This window comes from Chrysoperla carnea, chromosome X (genome assembly GCF_905475395.1).
Source record: "Chrysoperla carnea chromosome X, inChrCarn1.1, whole genome shotgun sequence".
In the NCBI taxonomy this organism is placed as follows: Eukaryota; Metazoa; Arthropoda; class Insecta; order Neuroptera; family Chrysopidae; genus Chrysoperla; species Chrysoperla carnea.
Window position 1 is genome coordinate 11,617,420 of NC_058342.1, and position 17,933 is coordinate 11,635,352.

The 17,933-nt window shown below is 30.9% G+C and overlaps 3 protein-coding genes across 3 annotated transcripts; all 3 read right to left on the minus strand.

Annotated features, from left to right (window-relative positions):
• Nucleotides 1–2,349: 2,349 nt before the first annotated feature.
• LOC123302397 (uncharacterized protein K02A2.6-like) lies at nt 2,350–9,043 on the minus strand. Its single transcript, XM_044885321.1, has 2 exons — nt 8,519–9,043; nt 2,350–2,604 (listed from the first exon to the last, which is right to left on the minus strand). Exons 1-2 carry the CDS (start codon nt 9,041–9,043, stop codon nt 2,533–2,535), a joined length of 597 nt encoding a protein of 198 aa, XP_044741256.1. The 3' UTR covers nt 2,350–2,532.
• Nucleotides 9,044–9,133: 90 nt separating this feature from the next.
• On the minus strand, nt 9,134–12,412 carry LOC123302907 (uncharacterized protein K02A2.6-like). Its single transcript, XM_044886001.1, has one exon. The coding sequence runs from the start codon at nt 12,410–12,412 to the stop codon at nt 9,134–9,136; it is 3,279 nt and encodes a 1,092-aa protein (XP_044741936.1).
• Nucleotides 12,413–15,579: 3,167 nt separating this feature from the next.
• Nucleotides 15,580–17,478, minus strand: LOC123302908 (M cell-type agglutination protein mam3-like). The gene is made up of 2 exons (XM_044886003.1): nt 17,086–17,478; nt 15,580–17,022 (listed from the first exon to the last, which is right to left on the minus strand). Exons 1-2 carry the CDS (start codon nt 17,476–17,478, stop codon nt 15,580–15,582), a joined length of 1,836 nt encoding a protein of 611 aa, XP_044741938.1.
• Nucleotides 17,479–17,933: the final 455 nt, after the last annotated feature.

Consider the following 17,933-nt stretch of genomic DNA (forward strand, 5'->3'; position numbering starts at 1 on the left):
CCCTACGCAACTACAAAACATCGAACAAAATATTAATGCATTAAATCTATTCATGTAGCCTTTTAAATTCCTATATTTATATATTTAAACGCGATAATTTTTAATATGAACCTCGAGCATGAATATCGCATTTTGTTCAAAGAAATGTGAGATTTCCCTGGATACAGCATGTTCTGTTTTACAAAACGTGGCTAAATTATTTTAGGTTAAAAAAAACAAGAAATGCTTCGTGTTTTAACAACACGCGAACCAGGTGATCACAACCATAACGAAATTAAAAAAAAATAATCAGACCTTGAATCAGATGTTTAAAGATGATGTTTCCACATTTTAAAAAACTAATTACGCTTGCTCCATCTTGGGTAACGTACGTTCGGTAAAAAAACTAAGTTGATCTCACCTTCAACACATGAGTGCTACCCTCCGAATATACATTTCACTGTCTACCATTTCTGAACATGAAAGCATGTCTGGTTCCAAACAAACTGATAGCGTGAAAGTAACTAGTGTTGAAACTTTGACAGTTTAGTAACTAACGAATACAGTAATATATATATAAATGTAGGTTAATACTGTAGGAGCGATCGATCTAAAAGCAGTTACACACGATAGACGCATTTACGTCGTAACAATATAGCTGTATGTACTCTTATAGTAAACTCGATTAGAATCGTAAAAACCGTGAAAATTTTGTGATGAGTATACATAATCATTGATTTAAGAACATAATTACGGGAATCATAATTTAAAGAAAATAATTAATTAAAATAATTTGAAAAAGCTTTAAAACGATTTAGTTATTCATTCCAATCAACATTTTCACATATTTAAATATGATAAACTTATCAGTAAACTAAAAAAACGTTAACAATCCAATACTGACACCTAACGTATACAGACAACATATTTGTAATAAAACCAGATGTTTACCGATCGCTCAGTTTTTCGAACAATATGAGTATTTAAGAGTGATTAGGTTTGTTTAAAAGTCGATTTTTTTGTTCATATTTTAGTTCTAGAGGCTCTGTTATTTTTAAATTAAAAATTTAAGTGTTTCTTATTTTTTGATTAAAATAAAAAACTCCCGGAATAACATACTACCCCGTAATAATGTACATTTATCTTATACATAGAAAATAACTTACCATTATAATTACAAGCATTCAAGTTTAAATTGGAGCTTTTATATTTTGTTAACACTAAGTTCATAATCCTGGCATTACCATGTTGTGAGATCGTATGTAAACAATTATTACCATTTATATCCTCAATTTCTGGATTAGCTCCACTTTCAAGTAAATGTTCGATAATTTCTATATCGCATTTGTTTGATATTGCTAAATGAAGTGCTGTCTGTAAAAATAAAATAATGCTAAATTGTATAAAATTTTTACAAAAATTTGAACTTATTCTCTATCACAATAGCATCGAAAGGCAATAGGATCACGAATTGATAGAATGTTTGAAAAATTGTATGTGGAATAAAAACCTTAATTGTTAATTAACGTTAATTAATGTAAAATTGCAATTTTAAATCTTGTCCCGTGGCATGCATCTTTGATAAGCCTAATTTAAAATTTTTATATCGCAGAGCATGCGAACTTGAACACATGATTACCCAAGTTGGGTTTACAAATGTCCAAATGTCTCGAGGTTGTGACAAGGTTTTAGAAAATATATTATTAAAAATACATTATGAATGCTCTTCAAATACTAGACTATGCATTGAACGTGCCAAATTTTATTATTTCCAATAATATTTAATCGTTTCGATGTCCCATTTGTTTTTAAGAATGTTTAGGACATGCAATGGTATAGAGTTACACTTGTTCAGAACATTCGATTTTTCTGAGTATGATTTTTTATTTCATTCTTTATTCATTTTTCATATTATGAACTCTAACATTCTTAAAATTACTTAAAATATTAATTATAACAATTAACAAGTGAAAACAAACAATTGACTGAGTTAGTTGTTGAAATAACATGTAGAGACAGTGTTGATTACGCAATCGTTTGTTTTTTAACGTCATGTATAAGTAAAGAAAGATATCCACTCTTCCTACATACAAATACAAAACGTGTATACATACTATATGTTCCTAACCTAATTTGCACCGAAGTTGTTTATTTTTTATAAGGAACATTTTTTACATTTAAGCTTTTGTTTTATCTCTAACGGTTTACAAAATGGGTCTTACGGACCCAAGACTCAATTGACCTATTGTTTTGTCCCAATAATTAATACACATTATATTATTAATCATATTTATTTATTATTATTCATATTTATTATTAAATAATTACATGAAGTTTTAGTTATTTTTATTGTATCCAATGAATTGAATCACGTGTATTCTATTCTATTTTATTCCTGAATGTCATTGAGTTATTCCATACACCGTAATGCCATCTATGTTATACAAAGTATAACATATTTGAAAAAAAGGATATAACAGTTCTCCCACACTATTAAAAGAACATAACCCAACAATAGAAAATCAACAATTTGAATTACTCTGAAATTTTAAATTACTTTAAATTATTTATCACATTATTTTGTATCACGTAGTCGCGAAATCGAATTGGTGGTCGTCGCGCGCGAATTATATATCCTCTATTACTTATATTTCTTTTTAGATATTTTAAACCATTATATTAAGTAACATGTGCATTTTACGCATTTGTTAAATAATTATTTATTAGCTTTCATAAATTAGAATAGTTATTTTAGAAAGTTTATTTTAAATATTGCTATACTTAAATATTTCTCAGAAAACTGTCCTTTAAATATTACGAGAAAGTGGACCTTTAATAATATTAATGTTATAACATCTGGACCGTCACAAGTGTTGTACAAAGGATCATATTACAAAAAGGATCTTTTAAAAACACATCCTTTAATTAAAAAGTAGTACTTTAAAAGCATATATAAAGTAAACTATCTAATGTACAAATAATACTTAGTATCCAAACTTTTTGACGTATGTTCGGGTTCGGATATCTTTGTTTCAATAATACTTATTATTACAATCGTTTGACATACGTTCGGATTGTTAAATAATTTGTTTCATTAAAATATTTATTTTTAATTGTTGTTACTTAACATTTTGTACAAGTGTAAATTAAATTGTAAATTTAATTAAATAAATATATTTTTATTTAAATATCTGGTCTACAAGATATTAATGGCGCAGCCGATAGGATAATTTGAGAAAAATATTTTCGAAAATTATCGCGTCCATCGTAAATTTGTGTAAATTCTACGAGTGGCTCTTAAGTCTTTGGGACGCATCTACACTCCAAATAAATTTTTAATATCAACCAGAGTACAAAATAAAATTTACTGGATTGGAAGCAACATTGGAACTGGTTAAATCCATTTCGACGGCATATCGAAGATTTATGGTATTCTTTTTTGGAATTATCTGGAATTTAAACGTAACAATGTGGTTGGTGTTCATATTTCAAATGTAAGTAAATTTTTCTTTGTTGAATATTCGAATACCTACACCTTAATGCCTAAACATCCTACTAAATTTAAAGTAAAGAATAAGCTAAAAGTTAGATTATTCAAAAAAATCTTAGCTCCGATTCAAATACGGACGAAGATTTATCAACAATTATGAAATAAAATATAGCTTAATTATAATTTAGAAAATTCAAATTTAAATAATACTAACAAAATTTTTTAAATATTATTTAATTATACCAAATACATAATAACTCAAAATTAAAATTAGAAAATAACAAAGCTAATATGGCTACTAGTAAAGTAACAATAATTAATATATTAAAAAATATGGACTACTACGAAGGTTGTCCAGGAATGTTAAATACATTCATTGAAATGGGAGATTTCGTTCTCCAAGGAGAAAATGCGAACAACTCTTTATTGATTAATTGGTTAAAACAAAAAATAAGAGGACCAGCAAGAGATGCTCTCACAGCATCTGGAACCCCTTCGGACTGGGAAACGATTAAAGAAATATTATTAACACATTTCTCAGACAAACGAACTATAGAATCAATTCTTCATAAATTAAACACAATTTTTCAAGGAAATAAACAATTAAAAGATTACTATACAGAAGTTGTTGATTTACAAACCGTTTTGTTAAACTCAGTAGATCGAACAAAATCTCAAGAATTCATAAACGGACAAAACGAAGTATACTTGAATATTGTTTTAAAATCCTTTATAGCAGGATTAGATCAAAATTTAGGGTATATCGTGAGATCTAACCGACCAAAAACAATCAAGGAAGCGTATGATATTTGTGTAAATGAAATTTCAATGCAACAGTCTAATCAAGATAGATATAGAATCTCTCGATCAAATGTAAATTTTGAACCGAAGCAAATACAAAATAATTATCCGTATAACAATAGTGTTCTTACACACAATTTTGTAAATGACTATCAAATACCCAACTTTTCAACGAAATGTATGCAATTACGACCAGAACAATCATTTCAAAATAACACATTTAATAATTCGATTCATTACCGCCCCTTACAGCATAATCAACCGACTTGGTATCAAAACCATTTTCCACCCCAACAAAGTCGATTTAAAAGTTCACCAACTTATAGATCACAACTACCTAGTACTGAACCTATGGATATTTCGAGTGGAAATACCAAACAATCATTTCATCAAATTAATAATATTACCACTTATGACAACGTCGAAAATTCTCGAAGTAACCCATATGACAGTTATCTAAGTGACCAATATTATTTACATGATACTAATGCCTACAACTCTATTCCATTTGATAAAACTACTAAAATTCCTGAAAAAGAACAGTCAGAAACTTTAGATGTACCTGTTGATGATCAAAATTTTACAAGGTGGAAAATAAAGTTACTCGGTAGTAACTTTAATATAGACCATGAAACTAATGAAACTGTTAAGAGAAAAACTAACGTAGACACAATATCTAGAGTTCAAATAAACAGTTTAAATAGCAATAGTATTCAACATTCAGCCGAAGAAAATCTTAATCGCGATATAAAAGCATCCAAACGAGCATTAAATAACTTTCCACAGCAAATAATAATTAAATTAGGAACAAAATATGAAAGAAAACGAACTAAATTATTTCAAACAAAAAAACGTATTATATTAGCAATACCAAAAATAGATGAATCCACAGCCATTAAAATTTTCAAGACAGAAATTGTTAACGATAAACAAAATGCTATCTATACAGAAGATAAGATTTTCAACGTTATTCAAAACACATATGTAAAACATTTTTCAAAATTAAATATCGTTCGGTGCACTAAATTCTTAGAGGATGTTGAAAAATCTGATGAACAAACAAAACTTATAAAAAACTATCATGAATTATCAATCCATCGTGGGATTGATGAAACACTGAACCATCTTAAAAGGCTATATTATTTTGACAATATGAAGTCAAAAATTCAAAAATATATAAATAATTGCGATATCTGTAAATTAAATAAATGTGAAAGGCATCCACTAAAGATCAAATTGACACAAACACAACAGGCAAACAAACCATTTGAAATTTTACACATAAATTTATTTTATGTAGATAATACAAATATTCTAACTATCGTAGATAAATTTAGTACATATGGAGAAGCTACGGTTATGAAAGCAAGAAATTCTAAATATGCTCTAGATGCGCTTAAAAATTATTTATCAAGACACGGCATACCTGATCTCATAATTCATGATCCAGGCATGGAATTCGAAGGTAGTGATTTTAAAGATTTTCTGAATCTATATAAAATTAGTACTCACACTACTTGTGCTAAAAACTCAACCGGAAAGTTACCATTTGAACGATTTCATTCAACTTTAGTAGAATTAATAACTAAATTAAAAACTACTCATAAAAACCTTACAATAGTCGAGCAATTAGATATGGCTTTATTAACTTATAATAATGCAATGCCACATTCAAGTACCAAGCTTACACCTTTCGAAGTTATAAGAGGATTCCGAGATAATCAGATTTTAAAACCTAACACAAATAATATACATTCTACTTGTGCTAATCAATATACAGAGGAAAAACAAATTATGGAAGATTTAATTACTAAACAGAACAATAAATTAAAGCAAAAATTAGTCCGAAACAAAGACCGAATTGATCTCCCACTTTTGGCAGTAGGTGAAAATGTTTTTATAACAAAGAATAGACGAAATAAAATAGTACCCAAGTATACAGAAAACAAAGTAATAAATAGTAAACGTAAAACTCTTAAAGTTACAAATGCTCAGAAAGTACAAAAATACCATAAAGGAAAAATTAAAGTAAGAAAAAAATAATCTGTTTCAGATTATGTGTTGCTGGGCAGAAAATTACTTACAACGACATAAGCAGTACTCAAGGACTATTCGCGTTGAATTTAGGGACTATAAAATTAATCAATCATTATAATAATTTAATTCACGTAGTTAATATTAATCCATTAATCGAATCAGCTAACCAAATTAAACAAACCTTATTACACGAAAAAGCTAATCTCATCACTAACCCTATGACAGATACAACAATGCTTCTAGTAGAAATAGATAAAGTAATTGATAAAGTTAATAGTTTAATGCCATTTCATAGAAACAAACGAGGGCTTATAAATGGGCTAGGATCTTTAATAAAAGGTATCTCGGGGAATATGGATAACGACGATGCTATACGCATAAACGAACAGATTAGGAACTTAGAAGATAATGAATTGATTTTAAAACAGGGGCAAACAAATCAACATTCCTTAAATCAAGAAATGATCAAACGATTTAGCAATATTACAAATTTTATAAATGCAGAACAAGCAAAGTTAAAGCACATAATCAATTCCTTTAATGACTATAACGTAATGCAACAACAAATCTTACAATCACAATATTTCTTTTCTATTCAATTTCAAGTTAGATATTTAGATCAACACATAGACAATATAATCACTGCTATTCAATTAGCCAGAGAAAACGTTATTTCTAAACATATTTTGAGTTATAACGAATTGAAATTAATAAAAAATGAGTTAGATCAACATATTAATTTAATAAACGTAGAACATATATACGAGTTATTAGGATTGAAAGCGTATTTTAATGATTCAAATATTATATTCATAGTGCAAATTCCCAAATTCAATTCAGCTAACTTTTCTTTAACGATTATATATCCTATCCCTACAAATCATAGTAACATAAATCCCGAAACTAATTTAATCTTACATAATCCCAACGAATATTCATTTATAAGAAATGATAATTACAAAAGAATAGAACAAGACTACATTTGTCACCCAACGCAACTTCATGACAGAAAACGTAATACATGTGAAATGGAAATACCGGAAAATCGTATTGGACATTGCATTTACGAGCAGACAGACGAAATGAATATTATATTAGAACTAATTACTAATCATTTTATAATTTTTACAAACACCGGTTTAAATATTAGTTCGTCATGTGGAAAAAACATTACCAATTTTGTTGGTAAACTTCATATTACCCTGAATCAATGTTATATGGAAATTAATGGTATACAATATGGAACATTGGAAACTACATACACTAATATCGAAGTGGAACAAATATTATTCAATAAAATAAACATCTCCTATAAACAACCTGATATTAGAATGAAAAAACTAGCTAACTACGACTTACAAAATACAGAAGATTTGGAACTTATAGCAAATAAACTATATAAACATCCCGTAACATGGTCAATAATTATTGTTATAATAATAATAATAGCAAGCATAGTTTATATTCTCTACAAGTATGGTCAAAGGAATCAAAACACACAAGCTGTACCAATGCCTGCAATTAATCGAAATCAATTCGAAATGGTTGGAATTCCGATACCGAAACTTTATGTTGATCGAACTACCTAGTAAACAACGGTAGTTTATTCTTAGAAGGGAGGAATTATATATCCTCTATTACTTATATTTCTTTTTAGATATTTTAAACCATTATATTAAGTAACATGTGCATTTTACGCATTTGTTAAATAATTATTTATTAGCTTTCATAAATTAGAATAGTTATTTTAGAAAGTTTATTTTAAATATTGCTATACTTAAATATTTCTCAGAAAACTGTCCTTTAAATATTACGAGAAAGTGGACCTTTAATAATATTAATGTTATAACATCTGGACCGTCACAAGTGTTGTACAAAGGATCATATTACAAAAAGGATCTTTTAAAAACACATCCTTTAATTAAAAAGTAGTACTTTAAAAGCATATATAAAGTAAACTATCTAATGTACAAATAATACTTAGTATCCAAACTTTTTGACGTATGTTCGGGTTCGGATATCTTTGTTTCAATAATACTTATTATTACAATCGTTTGACATACGTTCGGATTGTTAAATAATTTGTTTCATTAAAATATTTATTTTTAATTGTTGTTACTTAACATTTTGTACAAGTGTAAATTAAATTGTAAATTTAATTAAATAAATATATTTTTATTTAAATATCTGGTCTACAAGATATTAATCGCGTTCGGGACGTTGTTGTACCATTGGCTCGTCCTGCTCATGTATTATACGTGGATGATGAACATTTCGAGTATTTTGTTCACCCTGCAACCATATTGGCAACGCGTCAGTTTCAGGCTCATTCGCATTCGGGCCACTCCCGCCCGCGTCTTCGACAGCCACTGGTGTCTTTGGAATTTCAGTTCTACGTAGCTGATTAATGTGCCGTTTTAATATGAAATCATTATCGAGTATAACGCGGTAGTGTAGTTTGCCAATTTTTTCCAAGATAGTGCCGAATACCCACGTAAGTGTATTATTTTTGACGCACTTTGTCTGGACGCGGTCTCCCACAGTTAATTGTCGAACGCGCGGTTGGCAAATCGTATTTTTAACGTGTTTCATTGGTTTAATCGCGTCGAGTTTTGTGCGTATGTTTCGTCCAAAGTACTGTTCCGCCGGAGTTTTATTGTTTGAAAGCGGTGTAGCGCGATATCGAAATAGCACTTCTCGTAATTTTTGGTGTAATGTGCCGGAATCGTTTTTCATTGCCGTGAGTCGGTGCTTAAGCGTTTGTACGTTTCTTTCAGCCAACCCATTAGTGGCTGGGTGACCAGGGGCGATCAATTTTTGAAAAATTCAGTTTTCGACACAGTATTGTTTGAATTGTTCACTCACGAAAATTGACGCATTATCAGAGACAATGTATTTTGGAAAACCGTGTGTCGCGAATACATCGTTTAATAGCTCTATCGTTGAAGCCGTTGTTGGACTGTTCTTCGTAATTTTAATTTCAGCCCATTTTGATTTAGCATCAATGATAATTAAGAAGTAATGGCCTTGAAATTCTCCAGCATAATCTATGTGAATACGCTCCCAATTTTCATCCGGCTGTTCCCAAGGATGCAGAGGTACCTTGGCCGGGTTTGATTTAATTTCGGCGCATGATTCGCAATTTCTCAAAATTTTCTCGATATCTTTGTCTATGATTTTCCAATACACAAAACGTCTCGCCAATTGTTTCATTTTCGTTATGCCTACGTGTGTTTTGTGTAATTCGCGTAATGTCGATTTTTGAAGCGATTTCGGAATAACTACTCTTTGACCCTTGAATAGTATTCCCTCTTCGAAAGTGTATTGAATAGATGCTTCCGCGTCGGTCTGTATTTCACGGATAATAACTTGAATTGTTTCGTCTTTACTCGTTTCATTTTTGATTGTAGTTGCATTAAGTGTGTCCGTTGAAATTTCGTTAACTGAGACCATACATGCCTGAAGTACCTCTCGATTTATTCTGATGTCGTCTGTTATCTTTGTCTGCTGAATTGGCGCTCGCGATAAGCAATCAGCATCCGTGTTTTCACTTCCTTTTTTGTACTCTACTTGATAATCAAACGCGGTCAAGTAAGCGGCGTATCGTAATAATCGTCCTGAAGTAATCGGAGGAAGTTTGTTGTTTTCGTGAAATATGCGCGTAAGAGCCTTATTATCCATTTTAAGTTTAAATTGTCGTCCGTAGATGTATTTGAAAAAATGATCCGTTGAAAACACAATAGCCAAAGCCTCGCGATCGATTTGCGCGTAATTTTGTTCGGCCGTTGTTAGTGAGCGCGACGCGAATGCTACAGGTCGCTCGTGTCCATCGATTACGTGGCTCAGCACTCCCGCAATACCAACTGGGCTCGCGTCGCATGATAGTATAGTCGGTTTCGAAGGGTCGAATGGCGTCAACGTTCTGTCACTTGCAATTTCGTCTTTCAGTCGAATGAAGGCGGCCTCACACGCAGTGTTCCAAGAGAATTTTACGTCTTTACGCAGTAATTTCCGGAGCGGATATGTTATTGTCGAATTATTTGGAATAAAACGCGAGTAGTACGTCACCATGCCAAGAAATCTGCGTACGTCGTCGTTGTTTGCGGGTCGAGGCATTTCCCTTATCGCTGCGACTTTTTCAGGACTCTTTGTAATTTTGTTATATTCCACTACGTGTCCCAAGTATTCTATTTTTTCTTGGAATAACGAGCATTTATTTTTATTCAGGTGTAGGTCGAATTGTCTTAATCGTTGTAAACACGCATTGAGGTTAAGCTTGCATTCTTCTTTAGTAGCGCCGTGGACAATAATGTCGTCAAAATATGACATGGTTTTCGGAAGTCCACCCAAAATTTGGTCCAATATCCGATTGAATTCACTTGGAGCCGTCTTTATGCCAAATGACAAGCGATGCATACGATAATTTCCGCGGTGCGTGGTGATGGTTTGAATATAACTACTTTCATCATCCACTTGTACGTGAAGGTATGCCTTATAAAGGTCGAGCCGGCAAAAATATTTCGAATCTCGTAGACTATCAAAAATTTCCGTAACTTGTCGAATCGGGTAATTATCATTTACTAAACATTTATTTACCGCGAGTTTGTAATCAACGCATAATCTTACTGTTTGGTCCGCCTTGGGTATGATGACTAAGGGTGACCCCCAATCGCTCGCTTGAACTTTCGAAATAATTCCTTGTTCTTCAAGGTTGTCGAGCTCTTTTTCAACTTTATCTCTCAAGGCATATGGTACCTCTCGTTGTCGAAAATAGCAAGGTACTGTTTTTTCACGTAACTTTAATGATACTTTGAGGTTGGGAATACATCCTACTTTTTGCTCGATTACCTGCCAAACTGCTGAATTGCTGCCACAATTTCCATGGTCAATGTCGCTCAGACGTATGTTTAAATGACGTATCCATGTACGCCCCAAAAGTGTATCAAACCCATCTGGTACAATAAATAATTCTTCAGTCGAACGCGTGCCCTGATATTCTACATCCACGCTCACTTTTCCGATAGGCTTGAAAATGTTACCAGTGTACGATCGGAATGTGACGTCACATTGTTGAATTTTCGCGTTCGTGTTGAGGCTGTCAAATTTACTATGCGGCAGAAACGTAAATGCTGTACCCGAGTCAACTTCAAATTTTTGTATTTTCCCCGCAATTTCAACTGAAACAATGTACTTTTGTTCGTCGCTAGTGTTTCGATAAACATCAATTATTTGACTTATTCCGAATTCTGTGTCGGTGCAATCGTCGTTAGAGTTTTTGTCAGTATAATGGATAGTTTCCACGTGGTTGGTTTTACTTTTATCTTCTGAATATGATTTTCTTTTGTTCAGTAGTGTTTTGAAGCAGACTTTCTGAACGTGACCGATTTTACCACATCCGGTACATTGTAACGCATTTGGATCCGTTCGACAATCTCTTGCTTTATGATTATCACGCCCACAACGATAGCATTGGCCTTTAATTAACTGTCTAGCATTAATCCGAGATGATGAAGCAGGACGATTATTTGAAGCCCCCGCACGGTTCGGTGATTGCGTCGATGAGTCTCGTGATCGCGTCGATTTATGTTTTTGTGTCGGTTTGGATATTTTATTCACCGAACTTGTTGATGGTATCGAATTTTGGTTGGCAAGCTCGCAACTATCCAATTTTGATGTTTCAAGTGCGATAGCTCTTTTGACGATTTTATCGAATGTAATCTCGTCAGCTTGAAGAATCTGTTCACGTATTGTGTTATCACGCAAACCTCGAACGAATTGTGCTCGCAGAAAAATATCCGCAATTGATATTTTACATTTGCATGGTGAAATAAATTCGCATTCTGTAATGTCTTGACGTAAGAGTGCGACGTAATCAGCGATTGACTGATTTTCACTCTGGTATGTTGATAAAAATCGGTGTTGAGAAACCAAAACGTTTCGTTTAGGGCAAAGGTGTGTTTCAAAAACTTCAATAAGTTCTTCATATGTCGATTCCGTCGGACTTTTTGGTGATATTAGAGCCGATATCAAGTTATAATTGGCTGCACCAATTGAATTCAGTAGCATTTGAGCACACCAAGTTTTGTTTTCGAACATACCTTTCATGTTTCGAAATTTTGAATAATAAGTGGAGCTGTACCTGTGTTATTACCACTATCTTGAGTCGCATGTGGCCTCGCCAGCATGTGTTCGAACATCGTTTGTTGCATGGTCATAAATTCTTGAAATTGTGCTGCATCCATTTTGAAATTAACGTTGAAAAATGTTTTCGAATTTGTACACGAGTTCACTCACTAATGTTTGTATTTATTCACTAATGTTTATTTTTCACGAACTCCCGCGCACACCAAGCTATTTTCACAATGTAAATATATTTTTATAAGTTTATTTCGGATTAAATTCACGTTCACCTCGTCGCCAATTGTTTTGTCCCAATAATTAATACACATTATATTATTAATCATATTTATTTATTATTATTCATATTTATTATTAAATAATTACATGAAGTTTTAGTTATTTTTATTGTATCCAATGAATTGAATCACGTGTATTCTATTCTATTTTATTCCTGAATGTCATTGAGTTATTCCATACACCGTAATGCCATCTATGTTATACAAAGTATAACATATTTGAAAAAAAGGATATAACACCTATGGCGCTCATTTACGAAATCGACCTCACTTTTTATGTCCTAAGTACGCTATAAAAATTTCAGCTCGATATCTCTGTTCATTTTTGAGTTATAGTGTTGACAGACGGACGGACAACCGGGAATGCACTAATTACCACCAATATTTTTAAGCGTTACAAACTTAGGATTAAACTTAGTATACCTTGATATATTTCATACATACATGGTATAAAAATTAGGTAAGAATTATTTAATTGTGTCACCGAATCTACTCAGGTGCACCAAGTTGACTCGGTAACTCGAGTGTAAACGAGCTCGAGTAAAAACAGTACTCGAATCGCATCACTTACTCTAGAGCAGTATTGCGCAAAATATTTCCATTCACGTTCCCTTTAATGTGCGAACAATTTTTTTTTCGGGTCCTATGAATGGGCAGTATTTAAAGATTTTGGTGTAATTTGACACTTGTCGAATAAAAAACTTTACATTTTTTTATTGCAAGTTCTTTAGAGTTAAAAATGAGTTTGTAAAAGATGAAAGTTAATAAATTGATCAATTTTACCAGAGTAATCGATATTTTAAACTGTAAAAGATTTTTTTTTAAAATTCAAAGAAAAAAATTTCGTTTTTTAGGAACCTAGAAGTTGATTTCGATTAGATGAAAATATGTTATCTGTAAAGATTCCCTTAAAAATCACGAGTAAATTTACACAAAATTAAAATTAATAAAACCAACCATTAAATGATCTTTACCTTACCTAAGAATGTTAACATAGACACCTTACTGTATCTATGTTTACATTCTTATACATGCTTATATAACAGAGAACCGTAAGGTATAAATATCTTAAAATTTCGAAATCCAGGGAAAGTCAATGAATCTTTATAAAAAATGTACGACTGCATTGTTTGAAGCTTAAAGAAGTTAAAAACAAAAATTTGTGCAATCCACCCCTCTTCGAAGGCGAAAAATTTATGCTGCAGAAAATGACAACCGGAATTGATATAGGAATGAATTCTAAGCATAAAATTTCTAGAAACATATCGAAAAGTCAATACTTCCGAGTTATTGGCGATTGAAATTCAGAGTATTTAACGTCAAATTTTTATATTATTTGACGTTTTTTGAAAAAGGTATATCGTACACTTTTTAAAGTAGTTTAAAAAACCATGAAAATGAAAAAAGTTTCAAGTCATTTCCATAAAAGTTGACGGAGTTATGATGAAAACAAAGTTTATCAGACCTTTCTTTTTATGTTTTATTCAGTACAAAAACTGATGAATTTATCAAGGAATCTAAAATTAATGGTTGCTTTCCATAATTTTATTTAGGTACTAGCGACAGGTTCAAAAAGTTTTATCAGTTTCGGATAAATATTTTTTGAAATATTGCAATTTAACGTAAACAAAATTTTCGAAAAATACAAAAAAAATGTCTACCGTTGAATAACTCGATATAAATAAAATAAAGATACAAAAAAAAGTTTAGAAGGTAAAATATTTTGTAAAAAAAGCAAAATTTTTTCCCCTGAACTTTTTTCCTGTAACTTTATTATTTTTTGAGTTATTTAATGTAAAGACAATTTTTTTTGTATTTTTCAAAAAAATAAATTTTTCATTTAAGTTGCAATATTTCAAAAAAACATTTATTCGAAACTGCTAGAATTTCTTGAGCATGTTGCCAGTACCTAAATAAAGTAAATTGGAAAGTCGCAGCATTAATTTAAGTCCCCATGGTAAATTTATCAGTTTTTCTACTGAATAAAACATAAAAAGGAAAGATCCAATAAACTTTGTTTTCATCATAACTCCGTCAATTTTTATGGAAATGACTTGAAACTTTTTTCATTTCCAAAGTTTTACTACTTATTATTTGACGTTAAATACTCCGAATTTCAATCGTCAATAACTCGGAAAGTATTGACTTTTCGAAATATGTTCCAATGACATTTTGTGCTTAGAACTAATTCCTAAATCGATTCCCGTTGCCATTTTCAGCATAAATTTTTTCAAATCCGAGAAAGGGTGGCTACCGCTCCCTGGGAAAGATCGCACAAATTTTTGTTTTTAACTTCCTTAAGTAAGCTTTAAACAATGCAGTCGCATAGTTTTTGTAAAGATTCATTGACTGTTCTTAGATTCCGCGGGTATAAATTTTACGGCTCTCCACTAATAATATAAATACAAATAAATTTCAAAAACTTGATGAAATGATGAAGTTTTTCTTCGACTTTTCATCATGTTTTTAATTTGAACGTTGATAGGAATTAACTTACCATATCAGAAGACTGATTTTGAACATTTATATTTTTTAAATGTTTTAAAATTAAATGAAGACGTTTAACGGCAAAAAAGTCGTTCTCCAACACTGCGTTATGAATAGGCCTAGAAAAATAAAAATAAATCGAATATACAGACTGTCATATAAAGATTTTTTAATGGAATGAATCGAAAATATAACAACCTTTATAGGTTGTAAATAGAAACATTTTTTGAGATTTTTTTTTAAATTACTAAATATCTTTTTTTGACTTACATATTTCCCGTAACATCCGGAACCAGTGCACTATTCCAATCTTTAAATAACTGTAATCTTAATTCATCGGTTTTCTGTTCCGTTCGTTTATTTGCGTCATTATTGTTTTATTTTCGAAAAATGAATCCATAAAATGGGATTTTCTTTCAATTGTGTATATTCACACATTTTAGTTTGTGTTGATTTCTCGTTTATAACATTATTATTTTTCTTTTTTAGATCACGATATCGTTCATAATTATAGATATACTGAATTAAATCTCGAACGGCTTGACTTTGAGATGTTCGACATCGAGAATAGGCCAAATTTAAATGATCGATAATTGTCGCTGTACATGCATGACCCACTAATGGCACAAATTTCGATTTAAGCGTTTGGAATAACATGCTTTCAGTTTGGCTATCTACTGGTGTACCGTTGCTATTACCTGAATCATAATCAATATTTATTCGTTTTCGGGGCATTCTTTTCCTTTTTCCTATATTTTGATCGTGTTTTTCATTTGCATGGTCCATAACATTATTGGCCACCATTTGATTAACTTTGCTATTTTCAGAAGCAGCTAGTTTGATATTTGTGGAAGCAACAACTTTGTTATTTACCACCAATTCACTAACTATAATATTTGTAGAATCACCAACTTTGCTGCTTGTTTCCAATTTTTGTGGTTTTTCTATCGTTTTCGACGATTCTGTAGATTTTGAAGGTAGAAGTAAATTAAATTTTTCGTAAACATGTTCAGGAGTTTTTAGAAAAGGATTTTTATCCTCTGTTACTATTTTCCGTGTTTTATCATTTTGTGTTTCGGCACCTAACGATATCGAAACATTTTTAGTTGGCTTTATAGCTGCCACATTGTTTGGAGCTTTATTTACTATTGGTAATGCAATTTGTTTGCCATTTTGATGAATAATACGAAATCGATTATTTGGTGGCTGAAAAAATATCTTATTTTTCGGTACTGTTTCTGCAGCGGGAGACGTTTTTTCAACCACATTTTGATTTAATTTTACAGTTTTTATTGCACTGGATCGCGTTACTGGAGAATTGTTAACTTGAACACGTGTTTTTGGATTATTTGCAGCTGTTTGTGCAATAGGAGAACTTTTTTCAACCCCATTTTGTAGATTATTGGTTAATTTTAAAGTTTTTAATGACTTTGGATCTATTATTACGGATTTTGATGTACAAATTGTTGGATTACTGACCTGAATTTGTACAGATTGATTTTTTATTGATGATTGTAGAAGAGGCTTACTTTTGTCCACTCCATTTTGGGTTAATTTTATAGTTTTTGAAAATTTTGGATCAATTTTTACTGCTCTTGGTGACGAAACCGTTGATTTATTAAGCTGTATATGTAAAGTTTGATTTTGTTCTTCACCACTTTGTATATTTTGGTTTAATTTGATAATCTTTGTTGACTGTGGCTTTAATTTTATTGAATTTGCCGAAGAAATTTCAGAATTACTAAGTCGAATTTGAAAAGTTTGGTTTTTGATCGGTGTTTGTACAACGGAGGAACTATTTTCTACCATATTCTGTTAGTTTTTATTTGATTTTATGGTTTTTTCATCTATATTTATTTGATTTGATGTAGAAACCGTAGAATGGCTTGAAGTATTTATTGTGTCTTGTGACGATGAAGTTGATTCGATATTTTTAGTATCCTCACTCGTTGCAGGTTTAGATGGGCTTGATGTTTTCTCATATGTTTTAATCACTTGTGAACTAGCTTTAGACAAACAAAAATTTGCTGGAGATGTATTTGAATTTGTCTTAGCTACATTAATACTTTTTTGTTTTAAATGAAAATTCGGATTATTCATCAAACTTTTGAATTTTTCCATACTAATAATCATTGGTTTTTTCATATCACTTACATTACCCGCATTTATATTCCCACTAAAGGAATTTTTAAGTTGTTCTGTCTTTACTACTTTATCGTTGACAATTGGCGCAAATTGTAGCACTGGTGTTGTTACATTATTTTCCATTTTATTTCTCTGAAAAATTTTAAATCGTATTAATTACAATGCGATTGTTTATAATAATTTAGTTTAATAATATCATTATGTTTATATTTTACCTTAAGTAAAATAAAACAAAACTTTATATTATCTAATACTTATTGATAATGATGATACTTTATAAACCAAATGACTTTGAATATATACCAAAAAGACTTTGTGGTGATTTTTTAAAACAAACATTGCTGCCAACTAAAAATTTTAAGCGTTTTTTTTTTTTTTTTTTAAATAATGAGCCACTGTATTTATTGAATATTTCACACAGTGACGTAATGATATAAAGACTCTAAACATATAATATCTTTCTATGATTTTCAAATAGTCGAATATGAAAACGAATTTAAGTCAAATTGGCGCCCTCACGGGTAAACAGTGATGTTTACGAAAAAATTTTTCAAACAAAAGTTGTTTAATTTTTGATA